The 26,818-nt window shown below is 41.1% G+C and overlaps 2 protein-coding genes, 1 long non-coding RNA gene, 1 other non-coding gene and 1 pseudogene across 4 annotated transcripts in view; 1 reads left to right on the top strand and 4 right to left on the bottom strand.

Annotated features, from left to right (window-relative positions):
• Positions 1–928: 928 nt before the first annotated feature.
• LOC107602304 (testis-expressed sequence 33 protein) lies at positions 929–7,341 on the bottom strand. Its single transcript, XM_016294768.1, is given in 5 exon segments — positions 929–1,011; positions 6,808–6,815; positions 6,817–6,913; positions 7,008–7,140; positions 7,294–7,341. Coding segments are annotated over 5 exon segments (369 nt in total).
• Positions 7,342–12,201: 4,860 nt separating this feature from the next.
• Positions 12,202–14,249, bottom strand: LOC107602303 (uncharacterized). Its single transcript, XR_001611018.1, has 2 exons — positions 14,152–14,249; positions 12,202–12,518 (listed from the first exon to the last, which is right to left on the bottom strand). It is a non-coding gene; the product is annotated as an uncharacterized lncRNA (long non-coding RNA).
• Positions 14,250–15,348: 1,099 nt separating this feature from the next.
• Positions 15,349–18,008, bottom strand: LOC107602284 (3-mercaptopyruvate sulfurtransferase-like; annotated as a pseudogene).
• A 237-nt stretch (positions 18,009–18,245) lies between these two features.
• trnac-gca (transfer RNA cysteine (anticodon GCA)) lies at positions 18,246–18,317 on the top strand. Its single transcript has one exon. It is a non-coding gene; the product is annotated as a tRNA-Cys (tRNA).
• A 1,533-nt stretch (positions 18,318–19,850) lies between these two features.
• The window catches only part of LOC107602338 (uncharacterized), a 7,577-nt gene continuing 609 nt past the window's right edge, over positions 19,851–26,818 (bottom strand). The window contains exons 2-4 of the mRNA XM_016294816.1: positions 25,073–25,520; positions 24,541–24,939; positions 19,851–23,962 (exon numbers count right to left, since the gene is read on the bottom strand). Of these exons, the coding sequence (XP_016150302.1) occupies positions 20,084–23,962; positions 24,541–24,939; positions 25,073–25,519 (4,725 nt within the window). The 5' untranslated portion in view covers position 25,520 and the 3' untranslated portion in view covers positions 19,851–20,083. The remainder of the gene's footprint in view (positions 23,963–24,540; positions 24,940–25,072; positions 25,521–26,818) is intronic.

Raw genomic sequence — 26,818 nt, 5'->3', positions numbered from 1 at the left:
TGTTAGAGTATAATTACTGATGTATTGAGAATGTACACAGAGCAGCTAACAAACTCCTCTCGAGTATTGAAGCGGACTTCTGCTGATGAAACTGCAAACTATTTTCTTCAGTAAATTTTTCTTCAATTGATAGTATCTTTGACTCCTGGTCTCCATTCATCTTATCTGGTCCTTTTGTCTTAAACTGTAACTATGACTATAACTAAATCCCCTACAGTTCACAACAGTGTAACCAGTAACAAGTTTAATTTTTTTTAAGGTCTGGCTCTATGTAGCAAATTGAATATTTGGTTAAATACACCATTGCTTCAATGTACTTAGCTATGTTTTATACATGTGGCTAACCGATTTTTCAAAGCATAGCTGTATTTGAAGTACTTCAAATTATATAAAATATACGTTTGTGTTAAAAAACAAATACAACTTTCTCAGTTATTGGACACTCTAATTTCCAGGTATACAGTACATTAAAAAAATGTAGGATCAGCAGGATCTTTATTTAAGTCCTATAATGAGGACCTGAAAATAAACTCTTCCTGAGAATGACAAAAGTTATTTATAGCAGTGGTATTTAAACCTTTTTGAGTAAATTAACCGTCGTGAACTCTAAGGAGCAACTTAACGGTGAGAGCTTCATTCAGTTATCAAGTGCCAAACAACACTGTTCTCTAATATTTGACACCTTACCAGGTGGCAGCTTATATTTTCTATCAGCTGGTGCAAAGTCAGTTTTAGACACTACATCTGACTCGTGATATAATCGGCACAGAAAGTAAGACATTTAGCAGCTGAGTGTGAATAGGAGGGTGATGTGAATACAGAGGCTCATGTGTGGATATATATGTATAGACAAGAGTGTGTGGGTGTTGTGACAACACTTCTCTGAAGGTGCGAATGTTTATTTGCTGCGGTTTCCAAAATTGCAGGCTCATTTGGACACACCCTTGAACTCAATTTCCTTCAGCAGCTTATGCAGTTGTTTGTCGAGAAAGTTCTGCTCCGTCCATTTCACTGCAGGGCGAAACGAGAAGGAAGAACAAGCGAGATGTGGCCATTTAAAACACTTCCTATAATTATGTGTGTGTACACTGTATATAAATATGGATATGGATATTTTCTATTTCTAAGTCTTCTAGTTCAGATATCCAACTACATTTCTGTTATTTTGTGGTTGCCAGGGCCGGAGTGGGACTCATTTTCAGCCCTGGAGTTTCGTGCCTTAGACCTTCCCACTTTGTTTTTTTAATGTTTTTTTGTTGTACTGGCTTTTTCCCTTTTCAGTGCCACCTTTGCACTTTCTATTATCCTTTTTTATCTATTATTTTTTGCTCGCATATCTCCAACAACTAAGGTCAAAAGATAATTACATCATCATTAGGGTTGCCAATTAACTTCAGAAATAGAAAATAAGGGACGATTGTGATTCTTTATATTTTATTCTTTAAGAAAATAAGGGACGCTCCAAATATTTGTACTATACCATAATGCTATGTCTGCCTGCAGTTAAAAGGTTCTCAGAAATATTGCTTAACCTATTTATGTACAATTAGGCTATTCTAAAAATAATTTTAATGTCATACAAAAAATGTCATCGCCCTGAGTAAATTGTACAATTATAGAATTGTGACTTCACAAGTGTAACGTTAGTAATTTAGGAGGTGAAAATGCTGCGATATTACAAATGGCATGACATTTGAAAGCACAACAACTGAAAGTCTATGAAACGTTAGACAATAAAGCATTAAACAATGCCACTTAAAGTTTTGAACTCAAATAATATTGCAACCATATAGCCTTTGAACGAATGAAAATGCATATTTTTCAATTAAAGAAAACTTACGAGAGTGTAGGCTTAAATAATGAGGTCCAAGTTTAAGAATACGCTAAAAGTTTTTTTCTCTCTCTCCATTTAAAGCAGCACTATGTAACTTTTTCTGTTCAAAATTAGCAAAATGTATATAATGAGCGAGTACATCATGAATTCATCTTCCAAACTGCGCTTTTTGTCTTATTCCAAATCACTACGGTACACTTATAATAAGTACTTATATTTGGACTACTGTAGCCTGGTCGGGTCGTCACCGCTGCAGAGTAACACATACCTGCGTGAATCGCCATAGACATAAACTTAGAGAAGTAGCTCCGGTTGGAATGTTCTTCCAAGGGATGTGTGCAGTTCTGTTTATTAACCGCTAGAGCACCAAAAATTACATAGTGCTGCTTTAACAGCATTAACTTACAATGAAAAACGTCAGGTAGATTGAATGTTTTCCTGCCTTGCTGGATGTTGGGCTCATGATCAATAAGTTGTCTACATTCACCCAAACTGATCAAAAATCTAAATCAAAAAGCAGACGGTGAAGGGAATTGCCATTAGAACGAGTCCCGCTCGCTGTGAAGCGGGAGCAGCAGAGGATTCCGCTTGGTCTTAAAGCCTTCTCTTAAACGGCTACTTCACAAATAAAACAATGATTTGTGCAAAAAGAATGATTAATTATCAATCGAGAATTTGTTATTGATATGGTCTAGTGAAAATAGTAATATGGGCTGCGAGAAAACAATAAATAAAAAGAGTGGCGCTGCTGTGAGTGCAGGCAGTCTAGGGAGAACAGCATCCATATTTCAACCCAATGGAACGACAACACCGGCCCTTGTGGCCAAAAAAGCAGACCGGCCCACCGGGAATCTTCCCCGTGCATCCGATAAGCCAATCCGGGCCTAGTGGTTGCTATAGTATTCGTGAAGATGTATGTATATATGAAGTATAGATGAAGATGCTTTCAGGAAGGGGGACAATGTCTTGTATAAACAGGCCAAATAAACACTGGAAAAGGAGATCAGAGAGGCAAAGAGGAATTATTCTGAAAAACTAAGGACTCAGTTCACTTCCAGCGACTCAGCATCAGTGTGGAAAAGTCTGAAAGAGATCACCAACTACAAGACACCATCCCCCAGCACTGTGGAGAATCAACAACCGGCAGACGATCTGAATGAGTTCTACTGCAGGTTTGAAAAAACACCCCACACCCGCCCTGAACACCTCTCCACACAACCATTCACACCTCCTGCAGCCCCCCTCTCCCCCACACCTGCACCTCAAAACAGTGAAGACGAGGTGCACCAGGTCTTCCGGAAGCAGAAAATGAAAAAAGCACCAGGCCCAGATTGTGTGACACCAGCCTGTCTGAAAACCTGTGCTGACCAGCTGGCCCCCATCTTCACACAGATCTTCAACAGATCACTGGAGCTGTGCGAAGTCCCTTCATGCTTCAATGCTCCACCATCATCCCCATCCCAAAGAAATCCAAAATTATAGGACTAAATGACTACAAGCCTGTGGCTCTAACGTCTGTCGTCATTTGAAAAACTGGTGCTGGCCCACCTGAAGGACGTTACTGGACCCTTGCTGGAACCTCTTCAGTTTGCCTACAGAGCAAACAGGTCAGTGGATGATGCAGTCAACATGGGACTGCATTATGTTCTGCAACATCTAGACCAGGGTTTCTCAAATCTTGCCCTGGAGGTCCAATGCGCTGCAGAGTTTAGCTCCAACCCTGATCAAACTCACCTACCTGTGATTTTCTAATGATCCTGAAGACACTGATTAGTATGCTCAGGTGTGTTTGATTAGGGTTAGAGCTAAACTCTGCAGGAAAGTGGATCTCGTGGGCCAGATTTGAGGATCCCAGATATAGAAAGACCAGGGACTTATGTGAGGATCCTGTTTGTGTACTTCAGCTCAGCTTTTAACACTTTCATCCCAAACCTCCTCCTATGTTGAGATAGTGAATTGGTGGGTTTTTGTTAAATGCGAGTCAAAATCATCACAATTAAAAGAACCAAAGACTTAAACTACTTCAGTCTCTGTGCATTGAATTTATTTAATACACGAGTTTCACAATTTGAGTTGAATTACTGAAATAAATGAACTTTTCCACGACATTCTAATTTATTGAGATGCACCTGTATTTCCAGGAAATCCCTTATATGGACAAAGGCATCTAGCTGCCACTGTAGCTGAATAAAATGCAGAAAGAAATGTTTTGTATGATGAAATATGATGAGAATCAGCACACGATTACAACAGTATATGGTTGATCTGTGTTCTTCAAGCCATCTTCATATGGATAATGTAATATTTATGTTGCAATGCTAATCGACATAGCCTTTATCACTGTATAGAATACTATAAAAAAAATCACTTCACAGAAGGAAGTTATTTGAAACAATCGTTTTATTCTCATAAACTATCTTACTTTGACACTGATAAAACTAAAAATGGTTAGCATTTTAGACTTCTGTTTAGTGTAATTGTTCCTTTTGTATACAATGATGTGATTCATTGGTCAGAAAAAGGATAAATAAGGATTATTTTGACTGATAACATGGTTTATTTATTATTATTATTATTTAAGAATCAACCCCCTTTAAAATAATCACCACGATAATCGTGTAGTGAAAAATCTGATATCATGACAGCTCTAAAATTATATATATATATATATATATACATACATACACACATACAGTACCTTCCACTAATATTGGCGCCCTTGGTAAATATGAGCAAAGGTGGCTGTGAAAATAAATCTGCATCATTTATCTTTTTGATCTTTCATTAAAAAAATTCACAAACTTCTAACCTTTCATTGAAGTAAAATAATGGAAAGTGGAGGAAAATCTCATCATGAAATAAATGCTTTTAAAAAAACGTTGGCAACCAATTATTACAATTATATTGCAATGTCTTTTCCCCAAGATAACAGCCTATTATAAGATTTCTAACAGAGGCAGTCAGGTTTAGATTTTTTTATCTGTTGGTATTTGATAGAATCCATGATGCCATGTCATCAAGATCAAGAAGTCCAGGACCACAACATGTGGTGATGTAGGGGCTGTTTGGAATTTTTTTTTTTGGCTTTCTGACCCCAAGACTCTACTAATCTCTGCTATTCCCCAGCTGTGATCCTTGGAGATTCTTTGGCCACTCAAACTCTCCTCCCCACCGTGCATTAGGACGATATAGACACACATCTTCTTCCAGGCAGATTTGTAACATCTTTAGTTGATTGGAACTTCTTAATTATTGCCCTGTTGGTGGAAATGGGGATTTTCAATGCTTTAGCTGTTTTCTTATAGCTACTTTCTATTTTGTGAAGCTCAACAATCTTGTTCTGCACATCAGAACTATTCTTTGGTTTTACTCCTTATGATGGATGATGAAGGGAATTTGGCCTTTGTGTTTCCTGTAGAACAGGAAGTCTGTCAGTCCTGTGTCTCGTGTTCTCCTCCCCCACATGCTCCATGACCCGGTTTTCCATCATGTTTAATTTTTTATTGTTTCCAGGTGTTCCCCAGTTAGTTCTAATTATCTCATGTATTTAAGTCCCAGCCTTTGCATTCTGTGGTCGTCCGGTATTGAATATCGTCTCTCCCCGCTACGTGTTTGTTCCTGGCTCCTTGATGTTTATTAAAGTCTGTTCGTTTTGAAGTTTACTCCACGTCTTCTCGTTCAACTCTCTGTTCTGGCACAGGGCCAATTACCATCACCCCGTGGACCTCCCAGACACCACGGGTCTAAGCTGGAGGGAAGGGATCCTCCGGTGTCTGGAAAGCATCCGGCCCCGAGCCAGAACCAGCCCACCGTCAAGCCCGCCGGCCGCTCCGCCGTCAAGATCACCAGCCGTTCCTCAGGCAAGCCCACCGGCCATGCCGTTCACCCTTTACCAAAGGAGGAGGATGAGGAGGAAAAGACTGTTCTCAGCTCTCATCCTAGCCCCTGAGCCAGCTCTAGTGTCGGCTCCATCCCCCGAGTCTGCTTTATTGTCGGCTCCAGCCCCGGAGTCCACTCCATTGTCGGCTCCAGTCCCTGAGTCCGCTCCCGTGTCGGCTCCAGCCCCCGAGTTTAGCCCAGAGAGGGCTCTAGTACCCGAGTTTAGCCCAGAGAGAGCTCTAATCCCCGAGTTTAGCCCAGAGAGGGCTCCAGTTCCCGAGTTTAGCCCAGGGAGGGCTCCAGTCCCCAAATCAAACCCAGGGAGGACCACAGTACCCGAGTCAGGCCCACGGAGGGCCTTAGATGTTACTATTATCCCCAAGTATTTTGGGGGGGTTATAGGGCTCCGGCCGCAGAGGCCTCCCCGAACTGTCTGCTCCGCCATGGCCCCTGAGCACCCTACTCCGCCATGGTCTCCTGAACTCCCTGCTCCGCCATGGCCCCCCTGAGCTCCCTACTCCGCCATGTCCTCCTAGTCTGTCTGCTCCGCCATGGCTTCCTAGTCTGGCTGCTCCGCCATGGCTTCCGGAATGGGTAATGCTGAGAAGAGCGCCCACCCCCCCTCCCCATTGGCTGTGTCTCGTGTTCTCCTCCCCCACGTGCTCCATGACCCAGTTTTGCCTCATGTTTAATTGTTTATTGTTTCCAGGTGTTCCACAGTTAGTTCTAATTATCCCATGTATTTAAGTCCCAGCCTTTGTGTTCTGTGGTCGTCCGGTATTGAATGTCGTCTCTCCCTGCTACGTGTGTGTTCCTGGCTCCTTGAGGTTTATTAAGTTTGTTCGTTTTGAAGTTTACATCACGTCTCCTCATTCCTCACAGAAGTGGTTTGTGACAAAGTCATGGCTGGACACAATTTCATGTTCCTAGTCACCCTGGTGTGCTAAGAATATGTAAATATGAATGGGAATATACATCAGAGATATTTTACTCAGAAGAATTTCTAGGGGTCCCAATAATTGTGGAAGGAATTTAAGGAAATTTTATATAATTTTAATGAAATGAGAGAATGGGATTATAATCTTCAAGCCTACCTAAGTGATGTTTTGTGGCCGTGCCAGTGCTCTGGATCATGGATAAACGCTGGTAGAAGATGATGAGCATACGAGTCCTTAACCAGGGATGATCAACTTGGGGGCCCTTTGATAGTGGACACATAACAGAACAAGATTTGTAAGAGACAGATATGTGATATACTACAAAGATGCAGTTTGTCTGTATGTTCAAGACACACCTGGGAAGACATTTGCACGCAGATAGTGGCCCATCATATTATAGGATCTGTGCTCATCTGTGCAGCCTGAGCCTGTATCGGAGTAGTGAGGTGCACAAAGTGGAGGAACCTGTGGGTTGTGCACTCTGCACACCTGACATGCACATAAATACACACATAACGATCATGATATGAGTTCCATTTTAATTATAATCCTCATGCAACCGTAATTCAATTTTCTAAAATGATACATTTTGTGATTAGTTTTGTATATTGGACTACACAAGTTATTCGGTTCAGAACTGACCTGATTGCTGCTCTCTGTCCTCTTCTCTGATTTGCTGATGGTGTTCATCCTCTAATTTTACTAAGTATAATTTAGCAGCATCGTAATCAAAGTTGATGCAAATGATATAGACAAATGATGCAGATTCAAATTTCCAAGTAGGTTGGAATAAAACAGTTTGAAAACATACATGGCTTTTTTTTTTTACTGATCGGTATCGGCCCTCTTAAGCACGATCCATCGGTGATTCTTTAGCTGTCATTCCGGTGTCGTGCAATAGGTGGCGGTATCACTGATCTGTAATGTTGCTATGGGTTGCGTCTTGCTTTGGACTTGACTGATAAGACTGGCATTCGTGAACTTAATGCGTTCTAACCTTATCTCAACTTATCAAACAATACTTGTTTGATTTGTTTTTTTCATTGTTGTGTTTTCCATATATTAATATCATAATTAATAATTATAGTGATGTTTGAGGATCAAACTTACCCTAGTTTTTAAAAATACAATTCACCAAAAAAAAAAAATCACACTATGAAAAATTGTAAATAGCAACTATTGCAAATAGCAAAAATATCAAAACTGTATTATAACAAAATTATGGTTTTACAATATGGTTTTTAATAAATATGTTTAATATTTTCTAACTGTATTTAACACTTTAACAAACTGTGAGTATAGGCTAATTAAGACTTTCACATTTTAAGTTTATGCTTTTGGAAAGGGATTTTTTCTATCCCTATAATCAGGCTTATTAATTTGCATTTTAGGCTCATTTTGACTGCAAAGAATGCACTTTCTGCAAATATAATTGTGTAACTGGGCACATCCAACTTTTAAAACCTGGCAAAAGTAATCTGAGAGGACCAGCCAGCTGCATAACAAATATATCAAATAGACATGCCTTTAGACCAGACCCATGAAGAGGCAATAGCCCTCATCGTATGGGCTCTGATGTTGAGAGAGCATTTTGGTCCCTGGTTCGCATAAGCTGACAAGATAGCCTCCACTATCTAGTGAGAAAACCTCTGCTTAGATACTGCTCGTCTCTTAGTACAGCCACCGAAGCACACAAAGAGCTGGTCAGATGGTCAAAAGACGGCTGAGTGGTCGATATAAATCCTTAGCCCTGACTGGGCTAACGGCGCTCTGAGCCTCAGCATCACACAAGGTCGACGACTCGGAAGACAAAGCTCCCAAGCGCTTAACCGAGGCAAGGGCGAGAAGCAGTGCAGTTTTGAGAGAGCGCTCCCTCATAGCGACAGATTCCAAGGGCTTGAAGGGGGGTAGAGAGAGAGCTTTCAGAACCAGCACTAGGTCCCACGGCAGCACCAAAGGTGGGCGTGAAGGATATAATTTCACTCCCCTGAGAAATATGACCACCAGCATGTGCTTCCCGATCAATTACCCATCAACCGGGGAACAAAATGAAACAATAGTGCCCACATAAACCTTTAGCATTGATGGTAGACTCCTGTTATCCCACCTATGCTGCAGAAAATGTAGGACAACAACACGGGGCAACTCGCCAGGTCGATATCTCTATCACAGCACCATTTCACGAACACTCCCCATTTAACCTAGTAACACCTAGTAGAAGTGCACGAGACTCAGTGAGTGTGTCGAGCACTCAAGAAGGCAGGGCGCTTAGCCACTCTAAGACCCCCGAAGTAGCCAAACATTAAGGCTCCAGAGCTCCGGGCTGGGACAGTGAAAAGAACAGTGGGCAGTGAGTGTTCTCACTCATTGTAAACAGATCCACCTCTGCCCTCCCGAAGTGGTCCAAAATAATCAGAACTGAACTGGAATGCAGTCTCCACTCCCCATTAGGGATTCTGTTCCTTAAAAGCAGGTCCACTCCACAGTTTAGCAGACTGGGGATATGCGCTGCTCTGATGGAGAGTAGATGATGATTCGCCCATATTAGAAGACTCTCAGCCTGCTTGAAAAGGGCTCTGGAGTGCACGCCACCTTGGCGATTTATGTATGAAACCACAGACGTATTGTTGGAGTGAATCAGCACATGTCACTGTTCAGCTGTGGCAGAAAAGCCACTAGGGCTAAGGACACCGCATCCAGTTCCAAGCGGTTAATGTGCCACCTGCTCTGAGACTCTGACCACAGGCCTAAAGCCGGTACACCCTTGTGCACCGCTCCCCAGTCCGAGGTCGACACATCTGTCATGACCACAGTGCGTGCTGTCACTAATCCCAGGGGAACCCCACTGCTGAACATTTCTGAGTTGTGCCACAGCCTCAGAGCACAGCTGTGTGTGATCTTGATGCACATACTTCCTCGTGGTCCATGCTCTCCACAGAACTCAAGAGTTCAGCCACAACTGTAGCAGCCGCATATGCAGAAGACCCAGGTGGCAAACTGATGAAGCCGACGCCATAAGTCCCAGAAGCCTCTGAAATTTCCTCAAGGGAACAGACTGGCCCGGTCTGAAGCGGCACAGAGCTGATGAAATGGTCATTATGCTCTCTTGAGGCGGGCTTGCATCTCCACCGTTGTCAAAACACACAACCAGATATGTTATAGACTGACTCGGGGTGAACATGCTCTTCTGCATATTCCCACCCAAACCTAGGGACTCCAGACGTCTAAGCAGTGTGTCCGTATGACTGACAAGCACATCTCCTAAATGGGCTAAAATCATCAACCAATCGTCCAGATAGTTTAGAATGCGCATAACGCTCTGAGAGCGGAAAACGCCACATTTATGCACTTCAAGAATGTGTGCTGGGCTAAAGCCAGCCCAAACGGGAGCACTGAGTACGGGTGCATTTTGAGGCAGTGTCGGTGACTGAACCACGCCGTTGAAACGGTGTGGTCTGAGTATGAACTGGAGAGAATACCCATGCTCTATTATGTCCAGCACCCAGCACAAAACGCCTAGAATAGCTCTCTATGCATCTAGGAACTGACATAGCGGCCGAATCTCTCCGGTCACTATCACTATTTTTTTCAGCGAAAAAAAGACTGGCACCTTGCCCCAGCGGCCTCCAGTGAGCTCTCTCTTCCTCTTTGCCAGTCCATCAGGACGAAGGCTTAGCAGTGGGGGGTGGTCTGCTGTCACGGCAGGGTCTCCTCCTCTGTCCGTGGCGCCTTTTCCTGGATCCCATCCACTGCTTGCGGTGAACATCCCACTCATGTCGAGAAGCGGGGGAGGACGTGGCAGGCTGCTTAGCCGATCTCTGAGTGGAGCGGGCAGCCGAAGAGGAGCGTGATCTTGAATGATGGAATGATGGAACGCGTGCCGGGGCATCCGGTGACTCATCACCTTTGCACGCTCAACGACCGATTCCACAGCATCGCCGAAGAGGCCGGAGAGATGATTGTAAATTGAGGAGTGTCTTATGATCCAAGTCCTTCAGGTCAGCCATACATGCCTGTGAAGGACTACCATGAACCCCATGGAACGCTTGATGGCTTAGTGTGAAGTCTGTCGCCACTCGCAGATCTCTCACAGCATATATGTTGCCACTGTCCAGGGACTGCAGGAGCTTAGCCTGAAAGACCTGCATCACCGCCATCGCGTGCAACATGGATGCCACTTCACCCGCAGAAGCATACACCTTTTCAGCAAGGTGGGCAGTAAATCTGAATGGCTTAGAAGGCAGGCTGAGGTCTGTGCCAAGCATGGCCAAGGAAGGGCACAAATGCATGGCGATGGTCTCCTCGATGGGGGGCAACCATGGGCTTCTACGGCAAAAAAGACAGGGGGGGCAACGGCTCTCTTCGGCAAAAAAGACAGGGGAAAGAGGCGACGGGAGACCGAGTCGTCACCGTCACCCCAAGGGAGGGGAAGGCACGTAAGACCATGAGCGATGCCCCTTCGGGTCCTCAAAACACAGTCTGTCAAGTTAGCGCAGGGCACAGTCGGACTCAGAGAAGGCCGCCTCAGTTGAACTGGCATTATCCTATAAGGTTTCAGGATTTTGGAGAAGGGGAGGAGTTCCCACATCAAACGCTTCGCAATGCGAGTGAATGCTTGAAAGAGAACTGTTGATGCTACATAAAAATAGAGATGGTCCTCACTGCAGAACACAAGTCCAGGAGGCGTGGTTGGATGCAGATCCAACTCCTCCCACCTGACATATACCTAAATCTACCCGTTTCTACCCCCTAATCCCTAAACTCACCCATCTCCACCCCTAAACCTACCAATCTCCACCCATAGATGTGGATCCAACCACACCCCCTGGATCTTGTGTTCCGCAGTGAGGGGTTACTGTAAAAATATGCTGGGTTCAATTTGCCATGGTAAGTTTTGTTCCCCTCAAGCTTCTTTTATAAGACTCCGTAAGAACTTCAGCCAACAATATTTTCATAATATCAAATAGTGACTGGACAAATTTCCTAAAACCAAAGTGAATCAAACAGAATCAAGACTTTGGATAGTTAAAGTAAGAGGAGGTCTGTACCTTCCCACCGGCAGTTGGGCATATTTTGTTTGGTATGGGCGAAACTCTGCCTGCGATATTAATAAATCATTCTACAGAGTATCAGTGGTTACGAATCCTGACGGCATCATTAAAATCACACAAACATGGCAAAGCACCAGTTTGTTTACATAATTAAAGCTACCTGAAAAATAAAACAAGATGATACTGGTGAAAAAGGAAACTGTTATTAACATTAATAGAAACAACATAAGCCACAATGCTTGAGGCAACCACTTTATCTTTTTATTTCAAATTAAGCATACACTCATTACATATATTATGGCCACACATTTTAATTAATGTAATGAAACAGTAAAAAAAGTAAATAAAAGTAATAGTTTTCGATATTCATTCTATATATGTGTATATATACACAGAAACCTCTACCATCTCTGCTCTGTGTAAAAGTTGTTTCTTAGCGACTGATCTCCAACCCGTTTACTCACCAGAAAAAAAAAGAAAATAATAATCATAAAAATAAATGAAACAAAACCTTCACCATCACTATATAAAACACCGGTCAATGATCAGCAGCCAACATTAACTTGTCTTGGTTGCTTTCAATTTAGAATTGTTTTGCACCCATTCTCATTCAGTTCTGTGCTGAAGCCAACTTGAACAAATCTTTATTTCAACTCACAACTGCAGTTTTGGGGTTTTCTTTGAGTGGTGAAGGATTCTGGAGCATCAGAATGGCATCTGTGCAGAATTTTTTAGATTGTGCACAAGCCGCTCTATGTCGGAGCGAATCTCTTAGCTTGTGCCCTCACACGCTTTTCATAGTCCATCCTGTTTTGACTGCGAGAGAATGAGTGAGAGAGATAAGATCAATAGCCGCGTTTCCACTGTCGGGCCAATAGCAGGTGTGCTAGTGCGTGCCAGGGCCAGTCGCGTTTCCACTAGGTGCGTTTCCATTACAGATTTGCGCAAAACTTTGGCGATATTTTCTGAATGTCGATAAAAAAGTATTGCGAAATGACGGCGTTTCCATTAACCAATGTTATGCGGCTAAAACATAACCTTTTGCCTCTCGCGATAACTCATGGCAATGGATTTTGGTGGGATTTTGACGGATTTTGGCTATATTTATTCAAAGGAGGCTTATGCGTGTATCTTTACAGAAGCAGCAAAGAGAGCCGCTTCAGAAATGTGCGTGACGCGGCTGGAATAAACCACAGCCTGTATAAAAACATTAACACAAGCATTGAGTGGCCGTAATCAGCTTCAGTGGCCGTATCAGAGCCACACTGCACCGCAGACGTCTGCAGTGTAAATTGTCTAAGTATTAATAGTAGGGAAAGCCCCTTATACCGGAGTGCGGCCACTTATGAAGTATTTCTTGGAGGTTATAGTACACTGAAAAATGATCATATGACTTTTTACATACGCCATGTGACCTGTAAATGCGAAAAAGCCGTTTCCATTGCAGTTTTGCGAATTAATCCTTTTTCGCATTGCCTGAAAAACCACCTCATGCAAGCGTAAAAACTTTTTTGCGATATATGGACGTTTTTGCGAAATTGACGCGTTTCCATTAGGCGTATTTTCAATTCGCAATTTCAATTTGCGCAATTTGAAGGGTAATGGAAACGCGCCTACTGTCACTTCCAGGGCTTGATCGTGCCTCGTCGGGGCTTCCTCGGGGGCCAACGGCCAGGGATTTTCGGCCCGCCGAATACCTTGGGCCAAAGCGGGCCAGCTGGGACTAGAGGAGTGGTCATGAACAAAGGCGGAGTTTATCCGAGTTAGAGACGGTCGGCACCGCTGTTCATTTCCCATGTTTTCATATGAAGATACCAGCTAGCATCAACATTTAAGACATTTAAAACAATTTTAATGGCAAAACTCACTTTCAGACAACAGCGAGAGTCTGAATTAACTTATGATAACTTACTGAATTAACTTACGATTACCAGATGGGAATTCTGATCCCCGTAATGTATTATAGGCCTACGTGATGCAAAAGGCTGCATATGCTTACAATCGCTATAAGAACACATTATGATTATGAAAATACCAGAGACCGCTTGAAGAACTTAGACAAATTCATTGAGTTTCATCTGCTCGCTCTGAGGCACGAGTGATTTATTATATATGAAAATTATTATATTCAGTGGTTTCTCCTACTTTTCTTAGTGATATTTAGTGCCAGTTTATCAGGAAGTGACGATTTTGTTCTCTTGGACTCGTTGGATGGAAACGAGGTGTGTTAAGGGCGGATTTTACAGTAGCGCTGTTCCGACAGTGGAAACGCGGCTTGATTTTGGGCTCGCGGCTTGAGGTGCGAGGCCATTGGCCCAGCACGGTTCGTTGTTAGCCCTGGCACGCACTGGCCCGACAGTGGAAAAGAGGCTAATGTTGTGGGCATGGTATCAGCTGAAATAATAAAATCATATACAAAAGCGTGTAGGTGGAATTTGGCTGCCCTTACCAGTATATCGTATAGGCCTCCGCCTGCGCTGGGTCCTGAATGTTTGGCTCATTAAGGAGCTCCTGGATGCCCAACAAAATCTACAGCCACAACAACATAATGACATAAAAAACCCTACTGCTTATTGGGCCAAAATGTTTGTTCAAATGCCTAACCTTATGAGTTATACTGTGATCTTAACACATTCCTATCATAATGATGAAACTGTACACATTCAGAGGTTTGCATTCATTAAGTTGTTTTTATGAAATTAGTACTTTTATTCAGCAAGGATGCATTGAAATGATCAAAAGTGAAAGACATTTATAATGTCACAAAAAATTCTGCTAAAAATAAATGCTGTTCTTTTGAACTAAGATTTTCAAAGAATCCTGAAATATATATATCTCACGATTTACACAAAAAAATATTAGGCAGCACAACTGTTTTTTAGCATTGGTAATAAGAAATGTTCCTATCAGAAATACAGAAAAAAAACGTAATCTTGCAAAATGTTATTACAATATAAAATAATGGTTTCTATTTTAATATCCTTTCAAATATAATTTATTTCTGTGATGCGCAGCTGTATTTTCAGCATCATTACTCCAGAATAAAGTGTCACATGATCTTCAGAAATCATTCTAATATGCTGATTTATTATTAGAATTATCAATGTTGGCAACAGTTCTGCTGCCAAATATTTTTTTAGAAACTGTGATAATTTTTTTCAGGACTTTTTGATGAATAAAAAAATAACAGCATTTATTCAAAATATAAATCTTTTCTAACAATATCAGTCTTTACTGTCACTTTTTATCAATTTAAAACATCTTTGCTGAATGAAAGTGTTAATATCTTTCAAAAATAGAAAGAAAATAATCTGCTGACCCCAAACTTTTGAACGGTAGTGTATATTGTTAGAAAATATTTATATTTTAAATAAATGCTCTTCTTTTAAACTTTTTATTCATCAAAGAATCCTGAAAAAAAGTATCACAGGTTCCAAAAAAATATTAAGCAGCACAACAGTTTCCAGCACTGATAATAAATCAGCATATTAGAATGATTTCTGAAGGATCATGTGACAATCATTTCTGATACAAATGAGGCCTCAATTAAAACGCTAGTGATTGTGTTAGTCTTGATTCCAGTGAAATGGTGTAGTATGGGTCTAAGAAACCATTCAGCGTGGCGGTTTTCCTTTTCCCTCAGAGATCACATGTTCAGGTGCAGCTCAGAAGGTGAGCCACAGGTGACCCAGAAGGGCTTCTGCATGTCAACTCCAGCCTGCTGGAAGAGCTTCTTGAGTTCCTCCACGGGACGTTCTAGACCTGATGTCGAGTCCAGGAAGCTGGGAAAAGGCATGTTGATCGATCCAGGAATATGACCAGGCTCGGTGTCTGAGATAAAGAGAAATAAGCCAATGGCACTTTTGCATTTTTGATAAATAACATTTGTCTTACATTGGTACATAAAATCTTTGGTTGTTGTACCTTGCGTTATATATTCTATAAAAGTACCTCACAAATAACTTAGAAGTCTGTATGAATGTGGTTACAAAATGCAAGTATAGGCCTACTAATTATACAAAAGTATGTATGAAGCATGGCACTGTGTGACACTGCTGTCACAGCTTGTCATATGAACTACCATCTGCTGTATTACTGCAGAGAATTAAAAGGCTATCAATAGTTGAAAATGACTGAATACATACATTTCTACAAAGCGAAAAGGGGGAAACATGCATGAATTCCCAGACCTAAGACATTTGCTTTATCTGTCTTGGTTATTATAGTTAACTAAAATGAAAACCATAAAAAAAAAAACATTTTCATTACTTGAAATAAAATAAATGTTAACTGAAATAAAAGAAAATTTGTAAAGAATTATTTCAGCAACATATTTCTCATTTCTGTTTAGTTTAACTTGAAATAAATTAATAAAGTAAACAACTAAAACTAATAAATATAAATGTTGACAAAAAAATAGTTATTAATTTGTAATTTTGTATATGTGTTGCTTAAACTGTATGGTCTGTACTCATACTGTATTACTGCAGAGAATTAAAAGGCTATCAGGTATTGTATGGACAAAATTTGTGCAAAGTGCTAAGTCTTTGCAAAAGAGTAAAAGGGGTAACATGCATGGATACATTTCCTGACCTAAGACATCATAACTAGTCAATGTTACCCTGTTTTACAGAGAAATTGTGTAACAGGTTATGACGGCTAACAATCCATACTCACTTTCCCTTGGCTCTGGTTCAACCCCACGAAATCTTCCATTGGCTCTGGCGTCGACTACTTGAAATTCATTGGTTTTAATATTGTTCAAATGTCTTCATAAGTTTTTACCCAGGACTTGTTAAAGGACGCCCTGAACTCGGCGCACACTGGTTTACTATATTGCTCGGTAACCGGATGACCCCAGGTTTCTTTGACAGTGGCCTTCAGCTCATCTGCATTTTTTGGTCTTTTGTTTCTCATGTTCCTCTTGACAATACCCCATAGATTCTCTATGGGGTTCAGGTCTGGTGAGTTTGCTGGCCAGTGAAGCACACCAACACCATGGTCATTTAACCAACTTTTGGTGCTTTTGGCAGTGTGGGCAGGTGCCAAATCCTGCTGGAAAATGAAATCAGCATCTTCAAAAAGCTGGTCAGCAGAAGGAAGCATGAAGTGCTCCAAAATTTCTTGGTAAACAGGTGCAGTGACGTTGGTTTTCAAAAAACACAATGGACCAACACCAGCAGATGACATTACACCCCAAATCATCACAGACTGTGGAAACTTAACACTGGACTTCAAGCAACTTGGGATATGAGCTTCTCCACCCTTCCTCCAGACTCTAGGACCCTAATTTCCAAATGAAATACAAAACTTGCTCTCATCTGAAAAGAAGACTTTGGACCACTGGGCAACAGTCCAGTTCTTCTTCTCCTTACCCCAGGTAAGATGCCTCTGACATTGTCTGTGGTTCAGGAGTGGCTTAACAAGAGGAATACGACAACTGTAGCCAAATTCCTTGACACGTCTGTGTGCGGTGGCTCTTGATGCCTTGACCCCAGCCTCAGTCCATTCCTTGTGAAGTTCACTCAAATTCTTGAATCGATTTTGCTTGACAATCCTCATAAGGCTGCGGTTCTCTCGGTTGGTTGTGCATCTTTTTCTTCCACACTTTTTCCTTCCACTCAACTTTCTGTTAACATGCTTGGATACAGCACTCTGTGAACAGCCAGCTTCTTTGGCAATGAATGTTTGTGGCTTACCCTCCTTGTGAAGGGTGTCAATGATTGTCTTCTGGACAACTGTCAGATCAGCAGTCTTCCCCATGATTGTGTAGCTTAGTGAACCAAACTGAGAGACCATTTTGAAGGCTCAGGAAACCTTTGCAGGTGTTTTGAGTTGATTAGCTGATTGGCATGTCACCATATTCTAATTTGTTGAGATAGTGAATTGGTGGGGTTTTGTTAAAAGTGAGCCAAAATCATCACAATTAAAAGAACCAAAGACTTAAACTACTTCAGTCTGTGTGCATTGAATTTATTTAATACATGAGTTTCACAATTTGAGTTGAATTACTGAAATGAACTTTTCCACGACATTCTAATTTATTGAGATGCACCTGTAGTGTGCGAACTCGCCCTCGCGAGGCAGCATGTGATCAAACTTGGAGCTTTTGTCACAACACTCGTCGATGTCGAAAAACGAGGCTTCGGGAATGTGAGCTTTTTCAAACTCGGCCCTGGGATTGCGTTTCATTTTAGGTAGATACCAAGATGCATCTAATATCCGCAGATTTGGGCCCACTCGGTTGCTTTTGACAGCGTCCGCGAGCCATCGCGCCGCTACGAGAGCTCGAGCTTGAGCAGCCATGTCTCTCTCACGCTCCTCTTCAGTAACGTTAGTCGATGTTGCAAATAGCAAGCAATGAATCACAGCTCACATTTTACGTCGGAGTTTGTGGTCCGGAAAAGGGAAAATATCAATAATTTGTTCCTTGCTTATTCAAAATCAGATTTACAGTTAATTTTGTCAGTTCTTTTAGGTTCGACACATGCGCTATAGAGAACCGCTATATAGGTACAACAAAAGCGCTCTTTAGAGCCGCAAGGGGGTATAGCTCAGTGGTAGAGCATTTGACTGCAGATCAAGAGGTCCCCGGTTCAAATCCGGGTGCCCCCTGCTTATGTAGCTTTTTTTTCTGTTTTGCTTTTTAGAGTAGATTGTACAAAAATGGTATTTTAATGGCTATGTTCTCTTTTGATACCATTGAACGTGATTCTGATGTATGCCTTATAGATTGCAATGCTATTCAGTAAAGAAGCACTTATGATACAGATTGCGTATAGGCATAGATTTAGGGGGCAGGTTTGTACGTTTTTTTTTGACAGATACATGATTGGATGTGACCGTTTATTCCATTCCAAACATAAATAGCCTTCTTTTCTAAACAGTATGGAAATGCATGAGAAATTCATACATATAAATATCGAGGGGTGAGAAAAGAAGGCGTAAGGGGCATTTCACCAACTTTACAGGAGGGCCAAAACAAAAATTTACCATAGTTTGATCTGACTTTGTGCACTGATTTCAATCGTTTATAATAAAAATTTGTACACTCATGGATACTTCATAGTATACTACTTTTGCCAGTAGAAAGAGCTCATCAAGAGCTTTCATTTGATATATATATATATATATCTCCATTTCACCAAAAATGTCACTTACGCCCTTCTGGTTCTCACACCTCAAATAATCAATGATGGAAATAATAGAATAGGAGTCATGTAAGTGATGTTTTAATAGGTGCAAATAGTGCAAGGTTTCTGAAATCATTTAACCGAGTCACTTAAATGTCTGCATTGTAATGAATAGATGATGACATATAACATCATCTAGCTTTTCCAAAAGCCATCTGTTTCATTCATATGATTCTCAGTTTAGCTGTGTCATGTGCAAATATCTTACCTGGAAGTAGAAATTATTGCTTTGTTTGTTATACTGTACATACTGCCCCTATGTGACTTGTTTGAGTTGGAGAAAGAGGCACTGTTTTCTTTATCTGAGTGTTGTTGCCAGTTTGTGAGACTTTTTTAGTAGCTTGTCACAAGGGATGCAGTTCTGTGGGAGTGAGTGTTGGTCATGAGAATAAAATTACATAGTCGGTAATGAAGGTTTTAGCAAAGCTCTGGTCCTGTTTTAGCCTGAATATTTATTGTCACAGAAGGGCATAGCTGTTGCCCTTTAATCTTGATCATTGTCTGTTTAGTGGTTTTCAGTCTGTTATGGTATCAGCAAAATTATCCAACTACATTTGATTACTTTAGTGTTTCATGTGTTTAATGTATCAACATGACAAGAATTTAGTAAAAGCTTGAGATTAGTGTTTAATGATAATGAGCTCAGTGTTTAATGATAAAACAATTAAAAGACATTAAGGGTAATTTATCTGAATTTTATTATTATACTGTGAAATAGTGTTATAAAATACATTTTTAAAATACATAATACATTTTTTTAATAAATCAGCAAGCTGGTTTGTAATGCATTCATATAGTATTTTAAGAAAGTGTTCAACAAAACAAGGAAAGAGAAAAGATACAAAGATAGCGATAAAGAGTATTTGTATAAATCAGCCTGTCAATCAAGCCCAGCTCAAAACATAACACATTCTGTCAGAAAATAAAAAATGTAACAATCTGAAATGTTGTGTAGTTATAGCATAACTTTTATTTCAAAATTTCATATCCTTATTCTTGCTAAATTTCTTGAGAATTTGCTATAGAAATACATTTTGACATGACTTGACTAGAGTGTGTATTTGGCATTGATTCCATGCTTTATATGTCAAGTTATAACCCTACAACTGTCAATATAATTACTGAGTATCCTGTGTTTGTAGAAAGTTCTTGCACAAGATATAGCACTTGAGGACAAGTATATACCATTTAAGGCATGAACTTTTTGGCTTTCATTCTGGGTATGATTTGCATGTCCCTGACATCTTTGTGCTGCAGAAGCCAGCATAGGTATCTCTCTGTGCCCATACCCCATCCACTTGTAAGAAGAGGGATGACTTGGCGCATGTTGATGTACCATTTGTATGAGTCCTCTGATACAGCATGGTGTTGTAAGGCCTCTCGTACCATTTCAGGTGTCGAATGACGTTCCCCAAGCCCTATTGTCTCCCCTAAGCCTAAGAGAAGGTCAGCCGCCTTGGCTTTGCTCCTGCCCGAACCTTCAGTGTATGCTTGGTAAAAAGGCACTCCAAGATGGTCCATTTCTGTCAGCCAAACACCACCTCCATACTTTTCAATTAGAACTTTTTCTCCCTTTCGAGTTAGCTTTCTTCCAAACTGTGGTTGTCCCTCCTGAACCCATTCAAGGCAATCAGAGGAAGGCATAATGTGAATGGCTTGATCCAAGGTTACTCTTGGAAGGGTTTTTTCTAAGTTCTTCAGTAGTTCTTGGGCATGAGATAGTGTACCAGCTGTGTTTAAGATAATGTTGGAATGTTCCTTTAGCATTGCCTGAGTCAAATGGGCAACATAGCCTTCAGCTATACTAATGGCTATATTCATGTCACCCAGGAGCTCACATTCCACATGGTAGAACTGGTTTAGATGTGTAGCATCAGGATCTTCCCCTCTGAAACTGGGGGACACGTAGTAAGCCCCGGGAAGACCATCGTGAAACCTCATAAAGTACTCTAAAACAAACTGCATAGAGTCCGCTAGATATACATCTTGGCCCAGCATGTTGACAAACACAGGCTCAGAATCTGACCCCAGACCCATTGGAGAAGAGATTGTGTCAGTTGTGATAGGTGTCAGTGCATAAGCATACTTGCATTTGTTGTTGAAGTACTCTACCGTGCTATGAAACAGGGTGTTTTGGATTTGAAAGAGATTGCGATACCATTTGCTCTTAATGGCTGATGCATCATGAGTCTGGGGGTCTTCCCAGGACTGAGGGGCAGTAGTCTTTGTGATCTTGGTGTGCATCTCTGTAAGGTCCTCTTTGTTAGCTGGGGGCCCATCTACCGATGTTACATATCCTGCATAAGTTGGGCAGAACTGAGAAGCCACAGTTGGAGGTTTTAGGGCATTAGGTAGAGGAACTAATGGAATCATGTTGGCATGGGCATAATCAAATTCAAAGCCTTCAAATATGAGAGCTACACCATGGGCATTCATTCCTTCTTGCAAAAGATGAGCAACCTTTCGTATTGCCACAATTAGGGCTGTAGAGGCACTCTCATTCATACAGAAAATGTCACTGGTAAGAGGTTTTCTTGGCACGAGAACTGTAAAGCCTGGTGTATTTGGAAAAGGAGTAAGGAAGGCCACATGTTCATGGTCTTCCCAGACATGCCACTGTTGCTCTTCACCACGGATAATGCGTGGGAAAAGGCCACCACCAGAGGGATCCCCATGGAAATCAAAGCAAGAAGGGGCATTGGGTGTTGGGAGTTGAGAGCGAATCTTTGCCTGCACCTGGTCAAGATGTATATCTTCGCATCGTGGACCACGTTTGGAGCTACAGTATCCAGGGTCATAAGGATTGAACTCCATTTCCTCAGCTAGCTGAGGTTTCCAGTTTGGTTCTAGGCCATGAAGAGGCAAGACTTTAATGTAAGCTGGCTTGTCAAATTCTGGCATGGACACAAGGGCACAGCGGTGCACACCAAGTTTCTCGCAAAGGAGATTGGCAACAGTCCGTGCCCCCTGCATCATTGCTATGTAGTCAGGTAACACTAACTGAAAGATACTTCTAGGTCCATTAATGGTTTTTCGAGTGAGAATAGCGGCTCCTGGGGTCCAAGGATTAGGCTGTAGGTGAGCTACCAATTCATTAGTCTCCCAAATCACATTTGAAAACCCCCTCATAGGTTTCAAAGCTTCAGTTCGAGGAATGCCGTTGACCATTGAACCAACAAACATGACCCCAGCATTGGTTTCAATAATGGTTTCACCATGATGGTCTACAGCAATAATTCCTGCACACTTTTCCTCCAGATCATTATGGATAAGTTCCCGACAAGCCTGTCTGAGACTGTAACCTTTGAGGTTGTATAAGCTGGCTACTTTGTGAGCAACTGACTGGCGTAAGAAAGCATCACCATCACCAGAGCATGTCACGGCAAGTTTCTCATCAGCATATACTCCTGCACCCACTATAGCAGTGTCACCGACTCTGCCTTTCCACTTGCCAACTAAACCTCCGGTAGATGTGGCTGCTGCTAACTTGCCCCACTTATCCAGCGCAACTGCACCTACAGTTTGAGGATGGTTATTCTTGCCATTACCTGACTTCACAAGCAACTCCTTGTATCTTATGTCAGTGTCAAAATACTCTGATTTCAGTGTTGTGTCTTTCTCTCCAAGACTATCTAGAAACTCGTCTGCACCTTCTCCAATTAGTAATGAGTGCATACTCTTTTCCATAACACATCGGGCTGCTTTTATTGGGTTTTTCACTTTTCGCAGGCAAGCCACAGATCCAGAATTTTTTCTATGCCCATCCACAATGGTGGCTTCCATTTCATGCTCCCCATCTCTGTTATATACTGATCCCTTGCCAGCATTAAACAAGAAACAATCCTCTAATGCAACTACACTTCTTTGTACTGCATCCAGACTACTACCTCCATGAAAAAGCACTTGTGCTCCAAGAGTTAGAGCTGTTTGAAGAGCAAATTCGATGGTCCCAATCACCTTTTGATTCAACATAATTTCCTCACCTGCCCCGCCATGAATCACTAAAGTGAAATCTGTCTTCCTGGTTTTGTTGTGTCCATTCTGCTCTACAGCTTTGACTGCATCATCCAATGAAGATCCATTTACTAGTTTTTCTTCATTATCTTGCAGGAGACATTCAATGGCTCCCATCTGCCCAGCAATGGCATACCTTAGTGCCAGAAGCATTACTAGTTTTAGATTGAGCTCAAGTCTTTCTTTGAGATTTCCTAGAATGTTGGCAAAAGTACCCTTCCCATTCAGCACAAGACGTACTTTGTCCTTCCTGCCTAGATATGTGACTGCCAGTTGGTCTGTAGCATACACGTTACCTACAGCACACTCAACTCCCTCCATCAGATCTGATCCAGTCAAGTAAATTGAAGGGCATCCAAAAGGGTCAAGAAACTTTTTGAGTGGGTTATCTTGAGACATAGATCTGCGCAAGGCTGCCAGATGAGGCCCCACACCAAGGCCAAGTTTTGTGGCTTTAATGAGGTTTTTGTGCTCTAAAAAGGCAAGGTGAAAGAGCCTGAAAAGCTCATTTGTGTACCGGGGAACCTTGTCTGGGCCAATGCAGGACACTAGTGCTGTAACAAGCTGGTGAGATCTCAAAGTTATGGAGTATGTGGGATCACAGCGGCCGTGTTTGAAATGACGCATGTGAGTAGGTGTCACCATGATAAGGCTAGTAGCTGCATCCCCAAGTGTTTGCCTCAAGGATAGCTGCAAAGTAAAATTAATCCATGCATCATATAAACCTCTGTGGCCCCTTAAGGTGGTGAACACATCTGGGTAAGATGAAACTTCAAAAGTCATGACAGACTGGCTGGCTTGTAGAAGGCTAGAAAGATACTGATTTGGCATAGTTATGCCTTCCAGTGGCATTTTCAGAGGTTTAGGATGAAGGGAACCAGCATTTGAGGGTGGAGCTAAACCATTTGTTTGGGTGTTTATAATTTCTATGTTTTCTGATTCTGAGACCTGCCACAGACGTTCAACGACAAGTCCAGCTACCATTCCATCCAGGGCACTATGCTCGAACAACATGCCTGCTTGGCCATCTTTAAAAACCACCAAGTTCACCACCTGTTGATGGAGATGGTAAATAGTTATGTCATTCTGCCAGTCATATCTAAACATTACAGACAGTTGAGGTAATAATATTTATTAATCCATTAATCTTAATAGTACTTGATTTTATCTTACTAAAAACATTGTAGGTATGTTTGTTAAAAGGTATGTAGGTACATGTTAAAAAACGTATCTTATATATATTATTATTATATATATATAAAATGGAATTTAGAATGCCTTTAAATTCCAGTTCAGTTTTTTTAATGGAATTTTAGTTTACAAACAAGTTGCAAAAGTTTAATGTAAGAATTAGAGTTAAAATATTTTAAAATGCAAAGTAATTAATGACTTTTTTATTTGAAAAAAGTTTAAAAAGCTTTGAAGTTTGGGTTTATAGGCCTGATAGATAGATAAACTTCCTGTGGGGTGGGGCCAATTCCATTCAAAATCCAAGACATGAACTGAAAGCGATACAATTCTTAAATTCTGAATCTTGCCAAACCCTGATTAGCATGGGAACTTAAGCTTCCTACTACACAGTACTAATTATTAAGTGCTAATTTTAAACATCCTAATTTGTTTTTACATACCTTATCGTAGTATCTCAAACATCTGCCATCTTTCTCTCCTAGCCGGACAGCATTGAGTATATTTGCAAGATCAGCCGGTGCTGGTTTGTCTTCCAGGGAAACAGCCAGAATGGCACTTTCCATCGTTTCAAGCGAAACTGCTGCTTCTCCCCCTGCATTTAAAATATCCATTCTCACAGAATGCCAGACTTGGCGATGAAGAGAAGACAGACCACAAATAGTAGACGGGTCTTGTTTGGGGGATGCTGCTGGGTGACTCATTGCATGCACCAGTTGGGCATAGATGTCATTGAGAGGTAAAGGAGAAAGAGATTCCCCTGAACTTGGTTGCCATAAAATTTGAATCGGAAATATACCCCCTCGACAGGTCAATATGGCGTGAAGGCTGTCTGGGTATGTCTGGAACATTAAGGCCAAGAAAATATGTCATTAAGATTGAGTCAGTATTTCTAAAAATTGCTTTGCTAAAGAATCTTACAATAGTAAAAATTGGAAGTTAGATGTAAAAAAAATAATGAAACCAAAACTTCACCTTTAGCTCATCCTGGTTCTTGCCTGGTAGGCGACTAGCCGCAAAAACCTGTGACTGTTGTGTTCGCTCAGTTGGTACATCCCCTTCCACCAGCCATGGTTCACTGTACAGCTTAGCAACTGCCCACAGCAGGGCCGTAGCCCGCTCTGTCTGTGCAAACTCCCCCTTAAGCTTAGAGGAGGGCAGGACAGAAGGAATAGCAGTGGAATTGGGCAGAGGATCGTAGCAGGAGAGTAGCCGCTTTTTGAATTCCTCAGTCACCCAGTTCTCACGTCCAGAGACGTGTTTCTTCAGCTGTTCTTGGACTTCCTGGAGTGCATCTTTCTGCTGAAGAAGGGCAGTTTTGTAGTGTTGGTACTGGTCAGGATTTAAAGTGAGCTGAAGCACCCGACTAGCCTCCTGGAGCGTAACATCCAGTTCTGGAATAGGATAATCAGGTTGCGCCATCCTGTAAAGTAGAGGACGAAACATAAAACTTTAGATCACATGCTACCATTGTGTCATGTGATTTAAATTTAAGTCGAATGAGTACACCCAGTGCGTTTTCTCAGGGTACATGTGACGCATGACTTTTTTTGTCATGTGTAATGCAATCATTTCATTACATGGATTAATAAAGTGGCTTATTTCCAGCACAAAGTCTCAGTGTGGCTTGGAAATGTAGTTTGACTCTACACGCATGTTTAAAAGGCATACAATACATCTAAGGATGAGCATTTTTAATGTACACAATGATTTGACAACCTTTACACATTCCAACGGTGCACATAATCAAAATTACTTTTTTACCATGTGGCCATAATGAGTATAGCATGCTGTTTGTATAGCCAGTTGTCATGGGAATATGTCTCATGCTGCATGTCCCTAGTTGTATAATTTGATTTTGCCTGATTTAATCATGTCGTGTCTCTTTTTGTAACTCTTGTAACACTGTCTTTCTTTTTTCCGTTTATGTTCCCTGGTGACATTGAAGTTCACTGTAGGTAACCTTGATCATGTGATGTCATTGATTACTACTGAATTCATTCAACTTAATTAGGAGCAACACCCAAGTAACTACGATTACATGTAAATTCATTATTATTAGACACATTTGCCTTAGCATACTCCTTCTTCAGTAAAGCATAACACAATATTCTTACAATATTAATTGCCTGCAAAATATTACATTAGCCTGCTTAAAACAGCTTAAACCACCCCTAAACCATGCTGTGCGACCAACCTAAATCAGCTAAGACCAACAAACCATCTTGTTTGGTTTAAGATATATTTTCTAGCAAAGAACGTTATACATTTTACATACAGATCGGGCATTCTAATGCATGAATTCAATTTTTCAGTATTTATCTTTTCTTTTTTCAATCACAAATGAAGCCAGCATATATTTGTATAAACTTTTGAATTGTATGTATTTTGGTTATTTTGTTATATGTTTTGTGGCTGTACGACATTAAATAAATAAGTACATTATATTACATTGCATAAAAAAGGTGACTGGGAGTGGGACGGTTAGGAGGTGACTGTAATGCAGATGTAAAGGCAGCTATATTTTTAGGACAATTTACATAAATAAAAGCATAAATTCATGATCAGCTGACCATAAGAGGTCAAATCAATTTGCTTCCAACTACCATTCATTTATTTATTTAAAACACAATTGGCTATATCTGTTTTGATTTTGAAATGTTCCGATTTAATAATGAAAAAAAAAAAAAAATATATATATATATATATATATATATATAT

The sequence above is a fragment of the Sinocyclocheilus grahami genome, unplaced genomic scaffold, assembly GCF_001515645.1.
Source record: "Sinocyclocheilus grahami isolate Dianchi unplaced genomic scaffold, SAMN03320097.WGS_v1.1 scaffold324.1, whole genome shotgun sequence".
NCBI classification, from domain to species: Eukaryota; Metazoa; Chordata; class Actinopteri; order Cypriniformes; family Cyprinidae; genus Sinocyclocheilus; species Sinocyclocheilus grahami.
Note: the sequence above shows the minus strand (reverse complement) of the source record. Positions and strands in the feature narration are given on the sequence as shown.